The 21,370-nt window shown below is 39.8% G+C and overlaps 1 protein-coding gene across 2 annotated transcripts; it reads left to right on the forward strand.

Annotated features, from left to right (window-relative positions):
* Nucleotides 1-15,054: 15,054 nt before the first annotated feature.
* On the forward strand, nt 15,055-21,112 carry LOC124304708 (SURP and G-patch domain-containing protein 1-like). Of its 2 annotated transcripts, none has more exons than XM_046763258.1 (9): nt 15,055-15,315; nt 15,709-17,069; nt 17,805-17,907; nt 18,505-18,683; nt 18,764-19,104; nt 19,673-19,997; nt 20,305-20,389; nt 20,501-20,630; nt 20,893-21,112. In XM_046763258.1, the coding sequence occupies exons 1-9, from the start codon at nt 15,083-15,085 to the stop codon at nt 20,917-20,919; spliced, it is 2,784 nt and encodes a 927-aa protein (XP_046619214.1). In that variant the 5' UTR covers nt 15,055-15,082; the 3' UTR covers nt 20,920-21,112. The 2 variants fall into 2 exon arrangements, with proteins under 2 accessions (XP_046619214.1, XP_046619215.1); XM_046763259.1 differs by having other exon boundaries at nt 17,817-17,907.
* The last annotated feature ends 258 nt before the right edge of the window (nt 21,113-21,370 follow it).

Consider the following 21,370-nt stretch of genomic DNA (forward strand, 5'->3'; position numbering starts at 1 on the left):
CATAATTTTTCCTGCTTTTTTGGACTGATTGCATTTAATATATTCCGTATAGATAAGATTCGTCCAAGTTATGTTGAAAATTGATTTTATTTAAAAGGTTGAACTTGGAAATATTCAAATAACGAGTAGCATAATTCGCTGTTTCATTATCAGATCGCAAAATGGCTACAAACTTTTGTTTTCCATGTCACTAGGACAGTTGCGCGACTATTCCACATTTGTTAACGAAAAACAAATTCATCGATCTTAACGTTACTTACACTAATACCCAGGAACGCGCATACTGAATACAACCAATTCAAACGTGTAGAAAAATAGTTTTTGCACGGAGTTTTATCGTTACTCAAAATGTCGCGTCATATGTGAAAATATTTCGTCAACGGAACTTTAATCCTTTCGTTCATCCGTCAATCAATCGTCTGTATGTTCAATGGAAATTTTCACCGGCTGATATATATTTGGAAAAAATATCATAACCCGAAGGTAATTGTTTGTTCGAGATAAAGCGGATACGGAGCGACAACAAGTCCGCAGTTGGAAGTTTTACGTCAACCGGTTAACGATTTTCACAATCAACGAACGATTCATCAATCGTGTTTGATTTCGAATCGCGGTCAGCGCAGGCATATCGCATGTACCTTATACCTATAAAGCAAACAGCTGTAACCCACGAGCCACTTTGATTATCGAATTACCAGCATTGATGAGTTTTCGTTAGTTGTTTTTCATTCTACGAAGCTCGATCGTGTTTTTATACCGGCGTATCGCTGCCACAGCTTATACGCATGTGTGTACATACATTTACGCGTATAATGCGATACCTTTTACTGTAATTAATTTTTCCCGCTGTACGTCGCGTTCGCTTCCGGAGTATGCGAAGTACGTGTTATGCATGCGGCTTAAGCTCTTCTCACTTTCGTCACGGATTTTATACCGACGAGTACATTGAAAATGAAACGGGATTATATCCACTCCTACGGGTGGCGGATATCTCCCGGAGATGATGAATTAAAAATGAACAAATATTCTGAACGAGTTTATAATTATCGAACTTTTTTTCATTACCGACGGTGTAGGGTATCCAATTAGAAACGTTCCAGGGAATGAAAATATTAGTTATGATTTCTTGTGAAATTCAAGTGGGAAGCTGAGTTGTACACGATATTGTCGTTGAATTACCGTTAAAATACTTGTTTGAATTGTTCGTTGAAGGATAGCCGAAATTCATGGAATTGAGACTAAGATTAAACTGTTCGTATAATCAAAATTATACATGCTTCAGATTTTTCAAACTTTTCCAATTTCATGTCGAAACTTGTTAGCAAAGTTTTTCTTCTAAAAACCTAAGCTAGGCATTGAATTTTCAGTTTTCACGGTACGGAAATCGGTATTTCAATTGAAACACATTAACGGCGTTTGAAAACTAAATTTGGCAATCAGAGGTAATCAATCTCTCAATTTTAAACTTTCTTTAACTGCAAAATCACGACTTGATACACCGTAACTATCGAAGAATGTAAAATTCTGCGACAGTGCTTACGAAATAGAAAATTGAAACGATATCGTAACACTGGATTCAACCGAAACCATCAAGCTCTGAATATTCGCGACCAGTTTAGCATCCGCTGGAAGTGGTAATTAGAAATTCTAAATGCGAAGGACAAGATGGCGCGTGCCGCTCGTGTATATCTTTCCGTATCTTATCTCACCCTCTTCAGGGTTGAATTATACGAGCATTTATTAATACCCGTTTCACTCTAAAACCTGAAGTTCAAACCAGCCCTGCATCTGCTCGACTAACATGCTTGAATGAAAACAGTTCGATATCGACGTGATATTAAGACAATCGTGCAAGTCAAAAGTACGAGTGAATTTTTTTCATTTTTCAATAATCACTTTTTGTCAGTAAGCTTTCTAGAAATAAACACGCTATAAGCGAGTGTTTGAGAGAGTGACGGAGGCGTGCAGAAACAGAAGTTTGCACAGAAAGTGTTTTTCCCGTCGAGTATTTCGCCAGAAACATGAATTGCACCAGCTCCGCAACGACATTCCATTTCGCGTTTCGTACTACGCAAACGGTTTGAGACTTTCAGCTGCGCTATGGTCTGTTTACTTTATTTTCATATATGTGGAATGCCGTTTGGCACGACCTCAAAGGCATCGTAGGAAGGAACCACCAAGACCATCGAGAGCGTTCCTCGCACACGATTACAACCGACGTGCTCCGAACTAATATGCGAATTTTTGCAATTCCTCTTACAGGATATCGAAAGCTCCGGATCGAACGCAATCTCCTTACGTAACCAGGTGCACGTGACATTCCTTTAGCCCGTACCCGCGTCATTAGCTCGTCTTTGCATCAGCTGCAAGTACGAAGACGTCTCCGTGGTTGGAAATCAACTTCGTTATGCAATGGAGGGTAACTTATTGCCGATTTCAATTTAATCATATATTGTTACGTAACAGAGAATAACTCTCGATCGATTTCACAGGCATTTCAAAGACTGTACACGTATCAAGACGCAAATTCAAATCCGAAAGGGATTAAAAGTGCTGATATTTTTCAAACACTTATCGAAAAGTAAAATCAAGCTCCGAAAATTTTTATCCTCGGACATTTGTAGAATGTACCTGATAAGTAATACCCGAAGTGTATCCCACCATGTGATATTCTTTATTCTGCGATATGTCGTAGTACGTACTAATTCTAAGATATCAGACACGTATTTCTTGTCACGTGTCAATTTGTCGGTTTGAAGGATAAAATTCACGCCTCGAGTTTACTACCCGAGTTAATTTTCTCGGGGTTTCTCGACAAGACGTGAAATATTTTAATAAACCCAATAGAATATCACACGTTACCTTCAGAAGTTCGATCCTTTATTTTTTTAGGGTAAGCTTCAGGTGTTGTTTTTAACCCTCGAACGGTCGAATTGGCACGAAACACAAAATCCGTGTGCAATGGTTTTTCATGTACTAGAACATATCGCAAAATGAAGAGAATCGATGACATGCATCTCAAGTGCTTTCGTTGTAAGTGCGTACCTAGACTCCCAGCATAAAAGTGTAGAATAAATATTTGAAGAAAGTTTTGATCATTATCGATTATACGCGGTACACTGATCAAAGAAGAGAGTGCGAGAGACTTTGATACCCAGTTGAAGTCAAAGAAATTATCACAGAGGTGAGTCAACAAATTTTTTAAAAAAATCCGTTCAATATGATCTGTTTTATAGTAGTTGCGTACACTTGATTACGAAATCGTAAGAAGCCTGTCTTGAAAACTAGTACGAACTTTTGAGTGAATTGCGGCAACTGGGTTGTAAAGGACACTTGATTGGAGTTTTGAAAGGCAAGAAGTGTTTCGATAAAATTCCGTGTAAGCGTGTAAACTGGACGAGTGTGGAAACTGGAGAGTGGAAAGTAAGGGGCTTGCGAAATCGCTCAAAGGAGTTTATTGGCCGCGTAACACTGTAGCCGACACGGGGTGTGAGCTTTATGTTTACGTAAGTACGTAGCTTAGAATTCTCTAACGGTTTTGCAACTAGCTTCGCTTTGTTGAAGTAACAGCCAGACCCTACGTGTAGTAATAGACTCGAAGTAGGTTTATTCCTCCGCCTTTTTTCTCCTTCTCTGTCTCTCTCTCTCTCTCTCTTTCTTTCTGCTCTCTCTTTTTCTCATTCTCGCTGCGGCGTCTGACTTAACGACCTGCGCGGAGATGAACCCTTTGGTGTTAAAACCCACCTTAAATATATATCCACCAGGCAATACCTACCTCCACTCTTCTTATGGTGAGAATATTTTACGCGAAATAGATGAAAAATAACGTTCTTTCAAAGTTCAGATGATAAGTAACTCTGACGAAAGAAACTATACACTCCGTCAAAAGAATCTGTGAAGAGGTGAAACTTTTTCGCGTAAAATTTATCCAGAAATATCGTATATATGCATTATACGGATAATTCTTTTGTTCTATCCTAATTGTGTCCGTACAGTGTAGGCGAACAGAGAAAAGACGCAAACCAATTCAAAGGAATTTTCGTCAAAAAGTCGAGTATCTGGCAGGAAATTATCCAATCTAATTCGACTTTCGATTATACTCAAAGTGAGGGCCATCTAATTTCATTTCAAAGAATTTATAGATCCTAAATCTGTGAATGAAAACATAACAATTATAACAAATTCATCACAATTAAAACTGAAAAGCCATTTTATTTTTACAAATTTATACATTTCTGAGTTATTCATTTATTAAAAAAAAAAAAAAGAAGAAAATATATACAGTTTAAATGAAAGGAAAGAAATGTACTCAAAATTGATAATAAAACGAAGTTGAGTAATCTTACATTTATTAATACATGTCGAAACAGTTTTCTTTGATCCTCGATAATAAGTTTTCTTTTTTGTTTTTTTTTGTTTTCTTTACTGTTAACGGAATGTATCTTGTGATAAACAACAACCGAGAGATTAGAAGTTTCACGTATCAGATCAAATGAACTGGAAGACTTTTCGAATTTCTAACGTTATGCCTTTCATAATTCTGATATTCTCAAAATCATATTGAGTTATATCGCACAACAGGGTTGTTTTTTTCATTCACGTTCGCACCGTCATAGTATCAAGTATCATTGCCGAAGACTATTCGAACAATTCTTCTCCCACTTTTCCCAACTTCCGTTCGAGACTCGTCGGACCGATTGATCCACAAATCGAAGGAATTCCAAGTCACACAACGAGGAGGAGAACGAACCTCGTAAGAAAATGTGACGTGGCGTGTGAGACTCGAGCCTTAGATGCACAAGTGTACGCGTGGAGTCCTGAGTCAAGGATAAGCCGAGGCGTCTGACGCGAAATTGACGTTAGGGGAAATGCGGAAGCGGATACGAGGAGGAAAAATGCGGGGGGTTGAAATGGGGAAAAGTCAAAGCAGAGCCCGCTAAACGCGCGGGGCGGGATTCGGGGGATGGGGGTGGGGGAGTCTTTGCGCTCCAGATATTTAAATCCTTGCGAATGGCTTTGCTGGTCGGGATGAGGAACCGACGGAAGTCGCTCGAGCAGAATTCGTATTCTGTCAGATCGACCCCGAACCATTTTACAGATTTAACCCACACGCAAATCGCGCACCGAGTTCGCATCCGCTGAGTGCATTTTACAGATGCAGTCTGGGTTTGGTACACGGGCACTTAATCGGTGGCGGGAAATTCAAGGAAAATATAAAAGCCCGCCTTTCAGCGGATAAAGCGTCCTCTATTTTTCAAATAGACGCGCTCGCATGTTGAAAGGAGAATTTACGTTTCTAATAATACATATTTTATTGTTCTCTCTGATTTTTCACCTGTTCCGGTAAATGATTTGTTTCGTTCGAACAACGATGTGCTGAAATTTAATAAATTTACTAGGATCGAAGCAGTTCGTTTCTATTTCTTCTCTTTTTACTTTTTTGCAAGTAAACAACGAGTATATATCGCGCACGAACCATTCGATTAGTAATGATTATTGAAGCTCTTCGATTCGTCTAAAAAATCATTTCAGTTCGTACTAACATTACACCATTAAATTTTTTTTTTTTTTTTTTTTTGTAGATCAGTGAAGCGTCTGAATTGTTTTCGTTGAACAACCTCAATAGTCCGAAGATCGAGATAATCGGTGAGTTTCAGAGATTTTCTGGTATGAAATTTCCGGGTTTATTATATTGTATTATATTTTCGTATAATCTCTCCAGAATTAACCATTCACGGTAGAGTTCCATAACATTTGGCAAAAATCACAACGCGACAGAATAATAAAATATGAATATCTGTGTTGGGAATTTCCCCGCGATTAAAAAACAAAAAAAAAAAAAAAAAACACAAAAAGACATAAATAACTAAAGTGCCGAATCTGATTCAGCTCCGTTCGATCGGGAAATGTAAAAGCCTCTCGCGTTATATTCGCGTCTAGTCGAGCACGTTTGATAGATGTTGAGCAAGTCTGACTGTAATTCGTATTGATTACAGGTAGGCAGGTAGAGACGCGATTGCGTGTCCAAGAAACAAGAAGGCTCGCTCGATTCGTCGGCCGTTCCGTATTAATTAATCAGGCTACAAACGAATTTACCCGAGGGTTTGATTGATAAAAGAGATTATCGGTACGGAGAAAAGAAAAATAAAATAATTAAAAAATATATGGAAACGAAAAACTACGAGAAGAATAACGTGTGTAATATTATATTGCACATCGGAGCGAGAAACGTTGGCAAAAATCTGCCATGCGTAAATATTTTTCGGATTTACGCCCGCGGCACGAGGTGAAACTAAAACGACGATTCGAAATCGGTGGTAAAGTACAGCAATCAATAGTGCAAATGTCACGTGATAAACGACATCAGCTGTAATAGTTGGAATTTTAACCTGCAGTTCCACATGCGGATGAATTGGACATGAATATGAAAGGTATCTATGTAAAGTACATGTTCCTCAATTTTTTTTGTCTCCAAATTTTTTCGCCGTTATTCCTACGATGTAAAAGTGATTCTTTTTTTCTTTTTTTTTTTCAATTTTTCACTACCGTTGTCACTTATCTATTTATTTATTTATCATACGTTTACTACAGCTGCCTTTTCGCAGTTTCTCTCTATTTCGCTACTTCTTTTTCTCATCCTCCTTTACATACCTTTGCGGGTAGTTCATTAATATTCAACGAAACCTTATCTCTTCGTCAGTTACCGCGTATTTTACCCAATCTCGTTTGCGTTATTAAAAATTGTCTAGTAATGACGTGCTCGCAGCTTAAGGCAAACGAAGCGAAATGAGTCGGACCGTTGAATAGAAACAAAACCACAAAAAAAAAAAAAAAAAAAAAAAAAAAAACAAAACGGCAAAACAAAGAAATTCAAAAACGAGTTCACGGGACGAATTGTTTCAACTTACTTACGGGGACCCTGGTCAACCCCTCGTATTTTCGTATGATAGATAGCCTCCATGTTTGGTCCATATTTATGTCTACCCCTTAATTTTAATCTGAATGAAAAAAATAGGTTTCAGAAAAGTTTTGCCCGCACCGCGAAAATGTGGTTGGAAGTGAATGAAAAAAAAAAAATAAAAAAATTGCCTCAAAAAATCTTTTTTTAATTCACATTTCTCTTCCCCCTCCCAAACTTAATATCCATTTTCAAGAGCTGACGGAAGTTTTGTTATTTTTTCGAATCTTGTAGCCGGTGTTTTGAGACCAGGACCAGCCATTGATTAATACGAGAAATTATTCTCTGATCGATCACCCTGCAGAGCAGAGGATTTATTCAAAGCTCATGGTCAACATTATATTCGAATCATTCTCCGCTGTGTCAGCATCGTACGTTCGGCAAGAGGTGGGGCGAAACAGAGAGACAACGAGAGAGGAAGGAGGAGAGAGAGAGAGAGAGAGAGAGAGAACTTTGCAAAGGATTTCTGTGAGCCGCCAAGAGCAGGCTGTAAGATACATCCCGATATAGAGTCGAGAAGCGGAGGTAATCCCGCTGCTTATATTTAATTAAGGGGGATACAGGCTTGAGTGAGATGCCTAAGTCAGTGTTACTTGTCTAATTATCGCGAGAGAAGCGAATCAGCTGTCTGCTACGTGCAGATATATATATATATATATATATATATGTTATACCTCTTAGTAGACTGGCAAATTTGAACGAACAATTGATCTATTTCACCCAGTTTTCGAGTCTTCGTTACGTGGATAAACATTTTCACAATTCCAACTGGAATAAGTTTAAACTGATAAATCAGCAGCTTCTGACGAATTGTAAACATTTACCTATTTGAGTTGAAAAAATTTAATTTTAACATTGACGAACGGTTGGGTTATTTTTACATGCCACGTATGAGACAAGTCATAATTCATTCCAGTAAATGAAACATGTTTGTCAGTTTATACAAAGGCTAGTTGTATTGATGTGAGTATACTTATAATATTCATTTCAATTGTATCAGTATAAGTAATCGATGACGGTCACGGAAATATTCTGCGATCGGAATCTTGAAAAATGATATAATTATGCTCGTTTGGTCATGGAAGATTGGGCATACCTGGAAAAAATGTTTTTATATGATCGAATTTGACCTGATAAAATTATACAAAATATACGCATACAATTTTACATGTTATTCGAATTTATGAAATCATGTAAAATTATATCAAACTTACATTTTTTCGAAGTTTTACGTATCTTATGAATTCGGATAAAAGTATTTAAACGTTTGTATAAGATTAAACAATATCGTATGCCTATAATTTTGTATAAATTTATTGGGTAAACTTCGTTATATAATTTCACCTGACCTCACCTGATCATATAAAAATATTTTTTCCCGGGCAGGTACGAAATAGTGACAATGTGAGTTGTTTACCAATAGTAGAATTGTTTTCCCATTACACGGATCGGGTCTGGGTTATACGCCTGGAAGAAATACGCGGGTGGAAATGGAAGTTATTCGTAGTCCTGAGGGATGGGAATATTTATTTCACACCTGAGCGAAGCCCCTTCTGGACATCCTGAGGTGACTCTAGATTCCCTGGCTTATTACCAACCTTTCCTCATCTCTCTATCCCATTTTGTTCCCATATTTCTTTCCTTTCCCACTCTGTACCAACCCACAACTTCTCGCCTCAAGGAGTTCTGGGATTCGAACCCCTGCATGTGGAGACCCTTTTGCGGGAACATAGATTTCCGAGGACTAACGAGATCGCTTTTGTATTATACTCTCCGAGTCTAACTACAATATATTATCGTATACTTTTCATTTGTTTAATTCTTACTTTTTTGTTTTCCTCGACCGAAGGCTAACAACTCGAATGATTAAGTAAAACATACAACGAACATATTTTTGAACATAAAACTAAAGGGTATTAATTAGATTTGAAATTTATTCATTGCGATGGGTATTCATTTAACATGAACATGAATGATACATACTTCATTTGCAAATGAAATCTTAGCACTTTCTTCAAATTATTTACGCATTTTCGCATTCGAAGAGAAGCATGTTCGTGATAAGGATTTGAGAATTGAAAAGACTCGAATAACAGTAAGTATCTGATCTAAAACCGAAATAGCAAATGGAAAATGGCTTCCGACAAAAATAAAAGAAAAAAAATTCATGAAATAAATGCAATTGTTTGATAATTCGATGCTGGTTGACATTTTCAAGCATCGTATATACTTTGATGACAACGGCACATCTAGCCTGACCGCTTACGTGATTTTAGTCTTACAATTAGTTTATTTCCACAGACTTGACTATTTCTTGAAAGATTGAGAGTGGCTCGGTTTTTTCTCATTCATTAATTTACGCATGCTTGATTTAGGTAAGTATAACATAACAATAGTGGTTTGAACCGGTTTCCATTCCCTGTTCTCATAGCAATTGTAAAGTATTTTGTATATTGTAGGTAAATTAGAATAAAATTATTGCACTTCTGAGGATGGCCGCCCTCAAAGGGCTGCAAAGTAAACGAGAAAAAAACTTTCCACTTATTGTTTATGGTACTTTGAATTTTCACAACATTCGATCGGGTCGATTGTGAATTAATCTAGATGAAAACTTTCAATACCAGATCAGGCATTCATCGAATCAGTTATTTCACTCGACGTAGCCATACACCAATTAACCATGTCTGCAAACCTTTCTTTTCATCTCTGGATATGACCCTCTTCACACCATAACTACGTATGCCTGTGATCCTTTTCCCGCCCGCCTATGGAACGCTCGCTACCCTCCGTAATTTTCGATCGAGTACTGTTCATTGCGGCAAATCCTTGCAGAGTACTCGCATGGTTGACAACAGACCGAGCCACTTCCTTGAGAATCAATGAGTTGGAGCTGTTTCTCTGCTTCGCTGACACACTCGGATCCTCTTCACCAGACGTTGGATCACCAGCGATGACGTCCGGTTCCCGAAAACGATGATCATTCTGCTTTGCATCTTGTGTTCCATCCAACGTAACGGTCGAAATGGAGGTCGAGGTGTCCGCAATGTGCCCAACGTCTTTCTCCGGATTGTGACCGGCCAAAATCGACTCGTTGAAGAGAGTGGATGACTTGGTGCCGTTATCGTTACCAGCAATCCTCGCAGTCACGTTTTCGGTGATTCTATTTTCCAATACCTCTTTTGAAGCTGATTTTCGCTCAGATTGCCGTCTCCACGTCAATAATGTTTTGGATTTTGGCCGCTCACGGCCGATCGTCAAGGACTGTTTTAATTGTGGCGTAGCTGGGTTGTAATTTGAAGATGACGCGTCTCGTAGGATGGAACGAGGAGCCTCGAAGACGTCCCCTGGGACTGCGTCTCCATTCTCCAGAGGGTGAGTGATGGATTTCGGGTTGTCAAGGTCAATATCACTGGCCAAGATGTTTCTGGAGTAATTGGACGTCACTGGGGCTTGTTCGCTTTCGTCCCTGAAAATGTGACCAAGCTGCCTATCTCGTTTTGACGAGAATAGGAACTTCTCTATCACGATTTTGTTAGCGTTCAATGAGTCCATCACTCGTCGGAAAATTTTTCGATATAATGGAGAATCCTCAGACTTCGAAACATCTTTGGTAAACTTCGATGTGTTCAGCAGGTGCGACTGAGGCTGTCGATAAAAGAGATCAGTTTTGATGTCTACACTGGGAATAGAAACAAAATATTTCAGATGATTCACACTGTAAGTGCACACGGACATGGTATTTGAGCAAAATAGTTGTGGACAATTCTATCGAATGTCCGTATTTTATGTATACTAGAGATTTTCTCGGATCACACGTTCTATTACAGTATACCGATTTTACAGAATTCATAGCCATTGCGGTATTGTAACATATCTAGTGATAACTGTCATGCATACGGCAATGATTTGCTCTTACGCATGTACGTTTATCCTCAAAATTTGATTGACAACTATTTGTGAATGAGTTGGATACTGTAATAAGACAAGTGCACTGATTACACGGTCTGTGATAACAGTGATTATACAAACGAGGCCACCCTATTAGCAGAACATTTTCGTCCCTATTGACATAATGCTCCTGCGATATTGTTGATGAGGAATATTATGAACGAGTATCGGAAATTGGAAGGTTATTGTTACAAGGTATAACAAATCGTCCGCCATTATGACTGATTTCAATTGTTTCCGTTTATAATTCTCATTATAACTTGCAGAGCAGCTATTGAAATTCAATCACAATACGATACAAAAGGTAGCGGATAAAGTATATTACGTTTCCCATAGGCGAAAGAATCATTGCCCGTGGCACAGTTCTTTCCGTGAAGCGACAAAAGTTTAACAATAACGCCATATGTATGTTTCCAATTCTATACGTCGTATCAGAATCAAATGGTTCAGCTATCCCAGTTTCTCAAACTATATCTCGGCGTTCCAAGCCATTTTTATTTCGTTACGGCTTTCACCATTTTCAATTTCATTCTATTGTTGCAGTTGGTATGTTATAGGGTGTTGCAAAAAATATGAGAAATTTCTGCTTGAAGTTGTATATCAAACGAAACGTACACCCGTTTCTGAAACAAGACCTAATTTGTTCTCCCTGTATACCAACCTTGGTGTCTTAATATCCGGATCCAAATCACCAGCCGGCACAATATGAACGAGATGTTTTTCACCGAACTGATCCATGCCAAGGATAAGGCGAGAATCCTTGATCCGTTGATAACCAACATCAATCGTTTCGACTTTAGGCACCCTGGACGGTTGGAAGAGGGTCAACGAACCTTCAGTCGACTGTGGTTTCTTGGTAGCCCATTTTTCGTCCCCACTGTGATCAGTTTTCCTTTGTAGATTCCTCCGTCCCGACAGTATTTCACGGCCGTGTTTTCTGTTTACAGGAATCCGCATCCTGGTGTCAGTATCTGGGATCAAGGTCGAGGTCGTCAGCTGTGAAGGTCTCGAGACTTCGTTGTCAACCTTTTCCACCATCTTGGTAGAGTTTTTGCCTAGCAAAGAAGTGCTTTCAGTGCTGTCTGGTACCCCACTTACTGTAATTTTTCTATTTGTCGGAATCCATGTAATGGTCCGAGTTTCTGGGGGCAAGGTCGAGGTCATCAGCTGCGAGGCGGTGGACAATTCGTCGTCAACCTTCGTCGTGATATTTTCCATCATCTCCCTAATCACGGAACTGTTTTTGCCCATCGAAGAAGTGCCTCCAATGATGATGTCGAGCGTCTCATTTGGTGCAGTTTTCGGAGTTAATGGAAGCCACGTGGTGGTCTCAGTTTTCGGGGCCAAGGTTGAGGTTGTCTGAATCTTCTTCGTAGTATTCTCCACCATTTCGGTAGTGACGAGACCGTTTTCGCCCAGCAGAGAAGTGCTCTCATGGTCAGTGTTGTCGGGTATCTCGCTTGTTGTAATCTTCCTATTTGCCGGAAACCACGCGTTGGTCCGTGTTTCTGGGATCAAAGTCGAGGTGACACGCTTCGTCGCGATCAAGACGTCAACCTCTTTCGTGCCATTGTCCACTTTCTCGGTTGACGAAACATTGTATTTGTATTCGCCCGGTGAAGAATTATCGTGGGTGATTTTTCGGGGCAACTTTGTCATCCCGAAGGGATATTGCGGCCCCAAGTTACCTTTGTCCTGGCTGATCAAGGCCTTCGAGAAACTGTCCAAGACCCCGCTGTTCGAGGTGACGTAAACGTAGGAACTCGGCGAGAGATTCTTCATGTGAAAACTACCATCATCCCGGGGTGACACCGTCAGCTGAAGATCGTATCTCGAACGGGCGAATGGAACTGGTCGTTTGACTCTCCTCATGACCCATTTTACGGTGGGAGGAATGAGGTCCTTCAGTTCCCGGCACACTTTGCACCCGACGCATCCTTCTTGGCACATGATCCAACCCCCGTTCGGCAGGTGGTAGACGTCCCCGCGAGACAAAAGCTGAGCATCGTCTTTGCCATCCAGGCTTACGACGGGAAATGGTCCCCCGTAGAACGGGGCTTCGAGCAGTCGCTTATAGAGGTTGTTGTTGCCCGGTGGAGGCGGTGATATAGTTTTGAAGATAAACTCCCGCAGGATGAACTCCCAGTAGGGAGTTTCGACCGGTGAGCCAAGAGCTCCGGGATATGATGTGTCGCCCAGAAGCCGTTCCGCACTTACCAGGACACCATCTGCCGACATCGGAAGTACCAGCAGCTAAAAAGTGTGAAACTGAATTTTGGGTTCCTGACCATCCTTGGGTTAGTTTATGGAAATCACGGGACTTACCGCAACGAACATGAGGCAGTCTACGCTGGTCTTCGAAATCATGGTACAAAGTATCAACTATCACTGTCTTGAACGAGCTGGGTGACCAAGGCACGGTGATAGACTGGCAATGATCGGCTGGAGATAATGACCGAATGATATAAATGGCTGGTGCGATTTGCCACATCACACGGACCGAGGTGCATTCGCGAAGAATGATAACATTACTCATGGTTAAACATTATCTGAGCATTGTAGATTTCAAACAGAATTATAATTCAAACACACAGGCGTTGGACCCGGGATGATTGCAATTCGAGACTCACTGTTAATTCTATACGTAGTGACAACTCTGATCATATTATCAACGTGAAATTAAATACCATAAACGTTTTTCTTCAACGATCGATTATAACTTTTTTTTTGTTGTTACGGGACGGATTATTGAAACATAATACTTCTTGTCTACAACTTTACGAATTAGAATCTAAATACAGATATGGAAAAACGAAAATCTGTTTTTCTGCTAACAGTTTTAAATTTTGTAAACCTGAAGAGTTCGTGTTAATCGTTTCCACATTCATAACAACAGGTAATATTGCAATGATTCAGTCAATTAGAAATTATTCTACAGTAAATCTGCGGTGTCCTTATTTTAAAATATGACTAAGTGAAATTATGATCGTATGGATGCTGATGTTTTTTTGTAACAAACCGCTTTTCTTTTCACATCAGTAAATGTACAGTCAGAAGTACCGTATGCTCTTTGATTCTTATTAATGTTTCACGTAGGTATAATATATGTTTAACTATTTAACACTCCACTGTATATGTTCGCGTAATTATACTGTTTACAATGGTGTAAGTTACTTTGTAAGCGTGAGACAGTTTCTTCTTCGTTTCTGCAGCTCAAGGTGTTGAGGGGGTGTCCTGGTCAATTTCGACGTTGTCGTATATATCTCGAAATATCGAATTTCGCGTATCTAATTCTGAAAGAAAAGAGTCCCACACATTTTCCTTCGACGCAGGAACAGAGAAATGGAATGGATTCTAAAAAATCTCGATAGTAAATTCTTAGAATTCATGCAGCTTCTTTATTTCTGCGTCAAGGAAAATGTCTTGGAGTGTTTTTGTTCAAAATTCTGTACAGAATCGGGCTGTTGAGCTCTTTCGCGTTTGAATTACGCGGACTTCGATATTTGGAGATATACATGTACGTCAACGTCGAAGTCGACTGGGGCATCCCCCAAGTTGCTGGAAGCGAACGAACGGTACAATACAAAAAACGGTTGCTCTTCATCATGTCATATTACATAAATTATTTATTTGTTCGTTCATTTGTCTGTTATTACAATTATTTCGGACATTCCACCAATACCTCTCTGAATTGAATTTATTGTACAATTTATACAGGTATGTATGTACATACATACATGACAAAGTGAGAGTTGAGTTCTATAAAATTATTGTACCAGTTAATGAGAATTTGAAAAAAATCATCATTATCCGGAAGGTCGAATAGCAGTTGACTGAATAATATTTAAGGGAATACTCTAAGCAATTGGGCGCTTTATAGTGAGAGATTCTCGTACAAGATCATCGCCCTGAGATTCGCGTTCGAATTTTGAACAACTGTCAGTAATATTACGTTGGCAACACGAGGTAACCACAACTACAATCAGTATTGTAGGTTTCAAGTCTTGCCCGAAAACTGTGATCCTGTAGTTACCGACGATTCTGCGTTACCCGATAAGCCCGACATCGCGTTGAAGATATGCCTTAGTTTAGTTACCGACGGAGGCGCAGAACGCTGGTCGTGGTCACGTGGTGTGGTAGGCGTGACGTAGCAGATGATACCCAAACACAGTAAACATGGCGTACCGCGGTGTTAAAGGATCGGATCCGTTTGTGTCGAAAACATCGCGAAATGAGAGGTTCGCCCAGATGTCGAAACAGGAACAGATCATACAGCAGAAGAAGCTTGAGATCCAAGCTAAGATGCAGGAGCAGAAAGCAAATCAGGCCGTCGAGGGTGTGAAGAAATCGGCGTCCTCAGTCGCCTCCTCGACACCGTCTTCAACTGTCGCCACAGCGATTCCTCCCAAGTAATTTACATTCACTGACTAATATTTTAGCCTTGCAGACAACCTATGTTTTTGTTGCAAACAGGAACCTCACCCTTGATTTCACGTTTATCTTGCAAAACTGTATAAGCGATCGATGTCTCGCTGCATGTCTTTCAACAAAGCTTGCCACAGAAAAAGAAAACATCGAATCATACATACCTAGTTGCTCAATTGCAAGGATATTTAATTTACAATCAATTGCTGAATGGCAACATACCGTATTTGTCGAAACTCGTTATCGAAATGGATCGACGGTGCGATCCAACTTATATATAGAATGCAATTACCTAATAGCCATCGTCATGTTTTGGCACCTAATTGGCACAAGATTGCATGTCGGTCAAGAGAGTTCAACGCTATGTTTATTTATAGGAAAGAAGAGGAAAAGCCAGTCACGTCATCTACTTCCTCCTCCTCCTTGTCCTCGGCATTGTCGTCGACGGTAAATTTGTTCGCGAATGACGGCAGTTTTTTGGATCAGTTCAGAAAGATCGCGAACAACAAGAGTTCCTCAAAGTCTGAGGCAGCTCCGGTGGCAATAAAAACTGATGAAAAGAAGGAGGAAAAGACTTACGAGAACAGCAGAAACGACAGGGATAGAAAATGGAACAGTGAGAAAAGCAGAGATTGGGAGAACAGGAGGGAACGCAGGAGAAACGACTCCAGATGGGGAGGGAGGTCTTCCGACAGAAGACACAGCTCGTCGTCTAGCCCGTCGCCTACAAGACGTAGACCGTCGCCGAGCCCCGACAACAGGCATACCTATCACCAGCCTCCGCCAAATGTGAACCACGCTCCTCCTCACCCTCATTTCAATCAGCAGCAATACCCACCCCCTCCACCGAGTATGAACCAAGCGCTCGTCTCCCAGCCTCCGTCTTCGTCCTCGACCATTCCGCCGCTAATGTCTCAACCGATAATGCAAATGACCAATTTACCGCCTCCAAACCTTCGCGGTATCATGCCGGGTCCCAACGTCCAAATGGGGGGTATTCACAGGATGCCACCACCCCCTAAGAACATGAACAGCATGAACTTTGGCGGTATGGATAACGCCCATGTCGGCAATGCCCAGCACGTCATTCCCAGCCCCTCTCACCACGTTCTTCGAGCTCCGCCCCCGCCTCCTCCTCCTTCAATGCAGGCTTTACCCCCAAACACAAACGTTCCCCCGCCTGGGATGAGGCAAATGCCCCAAAATGTTCCGCCCCCCAGTCACACCATGCAGAATATACCTGTGTCGAATCAGACACAGCAGCAGCAACGCGTCATGCAAACTCAGCAACAGTGCAATATTCCACCACCCACTAGTCTCGGCCAGCCGCCTAATATCCCGCCGCCAAGCATCATGCCACCCATGTCGCAGATCCCTCCTAATATATTACCCATCAGTACCCATGCCATTGTCGTCACCGTCGCCAGCGTTCCAAACGTTCCACCTCCCAACGTCGTACCTCAGATGATTATGTCGGGGCCGCCTCCGCCTGTACATAACACCGCCATCACTTCCACGATAAACTCGATACCACCGCCAAACCTGAATATTCCACCTCCCAACGTCCTGCCTCCGGCTAATATAATACAGAATTCGCCACCCCCGCACCTCATTCCGCCGCAAACTTCATATCCTGTACAGCATCCTCCCCAGGTTCCGATTACTGTCGGACAAATTAACATGCAATTGCCGCCTCCTGTCAGACAGCCGCACAGTCTCCAGCCGCATAGTCAATTAGGTATGATATTAGCATGGAATACACGGATGTTTGAAAAAAAGTTTCACTCAAGATTATCGTTGCCTTTATTTCCGTTTTATTTTTCTTTTTTTTGTCTACGTACTTTTCTCTTGTGGACAAGTAATTATAGTTGAGGAGATGGATGGACAAGGGGAATACCTAATTCGAAAAATAAATTTTAAGATCAATGAAAAAACTGTTGCAAACTACTTTGAAAATTGTAGTCAGTGCAAGCTTTTCAAGAAATCTATTTATCCGCGATACTATTACTGAAAAATAAGTTTATATTGTTGAAGAATTATTCATGAAACAGTCAGACGAATTTATAAACAAGAAATTAATTTATCCACATTACTTGTTTTAACAATAACTAAGAAAAGTAAGAAACGTTCAAATAATTCGTTTCACATATTGCAATTTTCAGTATATTTGCATTTCAAAGAAAAAAGAAAACTCGTAGCTAAGCATTCAAGTACAAATGAAATCAGGGCCAATGTTTATTCACATGGGTTGATTAAAGTAAGAAATAAACAGTGATGCCTAATTTCAAGTACCTCGTGTTTCACATTTAGTGGTCATCTGCCAAAGCACAGTGAAAATGATTTTGTTTATTTATCCCTGAAAAAAGCCTATGTCTTGATTCCCCTTCTACGTCACGTCCCTCAATTATCATGCAAGACCGAATTGACTTGTTGGGTTTTGTTTATTCTGCACCTACTGATAAAAGTTTCTAAGTGTGTCCCGTAGAGGCCGAGCAACTGGCACGGATCGTGGCTGATTGCGGCGACGAAATTGAGCAGGAGGTCCGCGAGAAGAATGCTCAAGATCCAAAACTATGGTAACTACTGTCCTCACTGGCCCCCAATTCATATTTTCCTCTGTGTAACTCTTGTTTTAACTCATTACCTGATATCGCTGGAACTTGAAAAAATGTGTAGTCATTTTGTTCAAATCACGTTTCGTCCGTGTTCCGCTTCATTCCATTGACACGGACCATCAGCATTGATCCGGGTTTCGACGTGTTAGATGAATTTATTTTCCTGTCGTTAAAATTCTTCACGTATTTTGTAGAAGAATATGATACACCCACATCTCTATTCTACAACGTATATGTTCTGATATAACTGATATACCAACGATAAGCCATGACGCAAAACAATATCCCTGAAAATTGATAGGCTCAAGAAAATCGTAACTGTATTCGTTTTGTTGTAACATTGAATAATCCCCCATGTGTAACAGGTGCCGAAGGAATGTGTTTTTGAACTTTTCACGATTAACTTTGAAGAAATATTCTGATCTCAGTATAAACATTCGGCTACGTCGTAAAATTATGAAACCGACGTACAGTTATTAATACACATGTATATTCTGTTGCATTTTATTTAGGATCATATCTTTACATGGCAGAGTTTTAAGTATTGTTTTAATCAAGGTTTCTGCACCAAAAGCAAAGTGCAGCGTATCTGCAGTACAGGGGGTTGGTCGCTAAGTTTCGTGCTGAAAAAATTGGCAAGGAGAGTAAAAACAATGGCGGGGAACTTTACTCCCCCGAGGATGCCCTCAGCGATAACGAAGATCATGACAAATCCCAAAAACATGGATCTCAGTACAGTGCGTTTGAATTTTGTTTCAAAATATCTCACTCAATCTGGTCGGTTGAATTCATTTCTCATTGTTTCGCTATATTCCAGATCACTACAGCGAAGACTCTAGAGAAGAGCGCAAAAGAAAGAGGCGCAGTCGTTGGGGTGACCCTGACAACAAGGTCGCTTTGTCCAGCTGCGTAATTGGGCCCCCACAGTTGGGACTCAATGTCCCTGGAAAATTATCACAGCCCGGAATTGCAATACCGGGACAGATCGGTCAACCGGCTGTTATCATACCTCCGTCTAAATTATCAAGCAATAAAGTGAATCCTATGCTCACTAAAATATCCAGGAGTGATCCAGCCCTTGCCCAGTATGCCAGACAAACATTTGGAACGTCAGACCTCAGCGAAGAACAATGGAAAAAAGCTGAAGATCACTATAAGGTAAATTGACAACTTGTAGGATATATAAATATTTTGTGTACTTCATTAAGGAGACAACGTTTCATTTCACTCTGTCAGATAGAGGAAATACAGATTCAGTCTTGACATATACGAACAACTTGAGTTGTTACAATTGTTGTTTACAATAATTTGACAACAATTACATAGAAATGAAGTATGTAACAACCATTTTTTGACAAACCGACTTGGTTTTTATGAAGTTTTATGTTGGTCGTTGGTGTAATTTCTATTGTTACAATCTTCATCTATTTAGAAAAAAGTCCATGGTACTAACAGAGGAAATTCAGATGTACTTAATTTCTTACATTATTAAAGATTACTTTCTATTCTTGAAGAAGTTCTGAGTTGTCATTATAAAGGTATCTCATTGTCAATTTTAAAAAATTTTTAAGCACCGATTTGCAAACTATTGTCATTTTAAACTGTTCATTTCTCCACAGTTCAATATCCGAAATCATTAGATAGATAATTGTTTTGAATTCAGTGATTGCCTTCTTTCAAAATTTGTTTGCCAGTTTATATCACAGTGTAAATCACCGGATTGCAGATAAATCTGCTGTACCAAAACCTGCTCAAAAAACGTGAGGAAGTTAAACGGCTCGAGGCCCAGGGTAAGCATAAGTACGAATATGACAGTGACGAAGAAACGGAAGGTGGTACTTGGGAACACAAAATAAGATCAGCGGAGATGGTTGCGACTCAAATGTGGGCTGAAGAGCTGACTGCCCAGGCGGAGGGGAAACATCATATCGGCGACTTTTTACCGCCCGATGAACTAAAGAGATTCATGGAGCAATACAATGCAGTCAAACAGGGCAAGGAACCAGACCTCAGCGACTACAAGGAGTTTAAATTAAAAGAAGATAATATCGGTAAGTCATATTAAGATGAAAAAATTCATTTATCAAACGTTTCAATTTAATTTTGGTACACAAATGTTTTGAAAACTACAATTCAAAAGTAGAAACAAGTAAAATTTACAATTTAGATAGTCGAAAATCTGGATCCAACCACGCACGTAGAAACGCATATCTCACTCTTCAAATATTCGATTGCTCAAGTTTTCACGTAGTCTATTGTTTTTTCGATTTATTTGTTTTTATGTAATGACGAATATTCAATTGACTTAATTTAAGTCACTGTCACTAAATATTAATTAACTCTTTCATTCCTTTTCAGGTTTCCAAATGCTGCAAAAGCTAGGCTGGAGCGAGGGCCAAGGTTTGGGCAGCGAAGGAAGCGGGCGAGTCGACCCTGTCAACAAGTATGTTGTTCAATCACTCAATAGTATGACTATGTTTCATGGCTCTTATACCGAATCGCATAGTTCCCGATTTTTATTACTTTTTTTTGTAATCAATATATTTGCCTTCAGAGCTACCAATAGACTAGACAGCGCAGGCCTCGGGACCGAAAGACCGGATGGAATTTCTCGGGATGATGACGAGTTTGATGCCTACCGTAAGCGGATGATGTTGGCGTATAGATTCAGGCCTAATCCCTTGGTGAGCAAAAAATTAGATACGTTATTCTTTTTCAGGGGTAGAAATATTAAAAATTTATATGCAAAAACACATTCAAAGCATAGTTTTGCGGGTTTCTAACTGTTGGAAATATTTTTAAATCCAACATATGTCAGGGTATTCAACAAGTAATCGATTTTCCGTTGTTGAAGTGAACAAAGAAAGTGATGAAAATTCAACAAAATTGATTGGTAAATTTGAAACGTACTCGTTGTTTTATTCGTTCTTTGTCTTTTTTTTTCAGAACAATCCCAGAAGGCCGTACTATTGATTAGTGAATGTTATTTACTGAGAATATTGGATGACATTAAAATACATCAAAACCTTACAAATCACATTCTCTGTACGTAAGATCCCTTGTTATTTTATATATGTAAAAGAAAATATATGTGGATTATTCTCAATTCTGAATAATTGCGGTTGAGATCAGATGACGAATAAAATAAAATCGTTTAAACATAAAATACGTGCAGGACCAATAGCAAATAAAAAAAAAAAAAAAAAAAAATTTAAAAAAACTATAATAAGATGTCAAACCATTTTTACCCTAGCGATTGATGTTTTTCATCAGTTTTATTAACATTTTCACAACCCTATAACATTTTGTCTCGGTTTTGTCCTATAGGAGTTAGCCGTAAATGACGTCACACAAATTCTATCGTATCTGACCCCCACCATCCCAGCTGCCTCATCCGTGACACAAGTAATCACATTCATGTAAC

The sequence above is a fragment of the Neodiprion virginianus genome, chromosome 5 (genome assembly GCF_021901495.1).
Source record: "Neodiprion virginianus isolate iyNeoVirg1 chromosome 5, iyNeoVirg1.1, whole genome shotgun sequence".
In the NCBI taxonomy this organism is placed as follows: domain Eukaryota; kingdom Metazoa; phylum Arthropoda; class Insecta; order Hymenoptera; family Diprionidae; genus Neodiprion; species Neodiprion virginianus.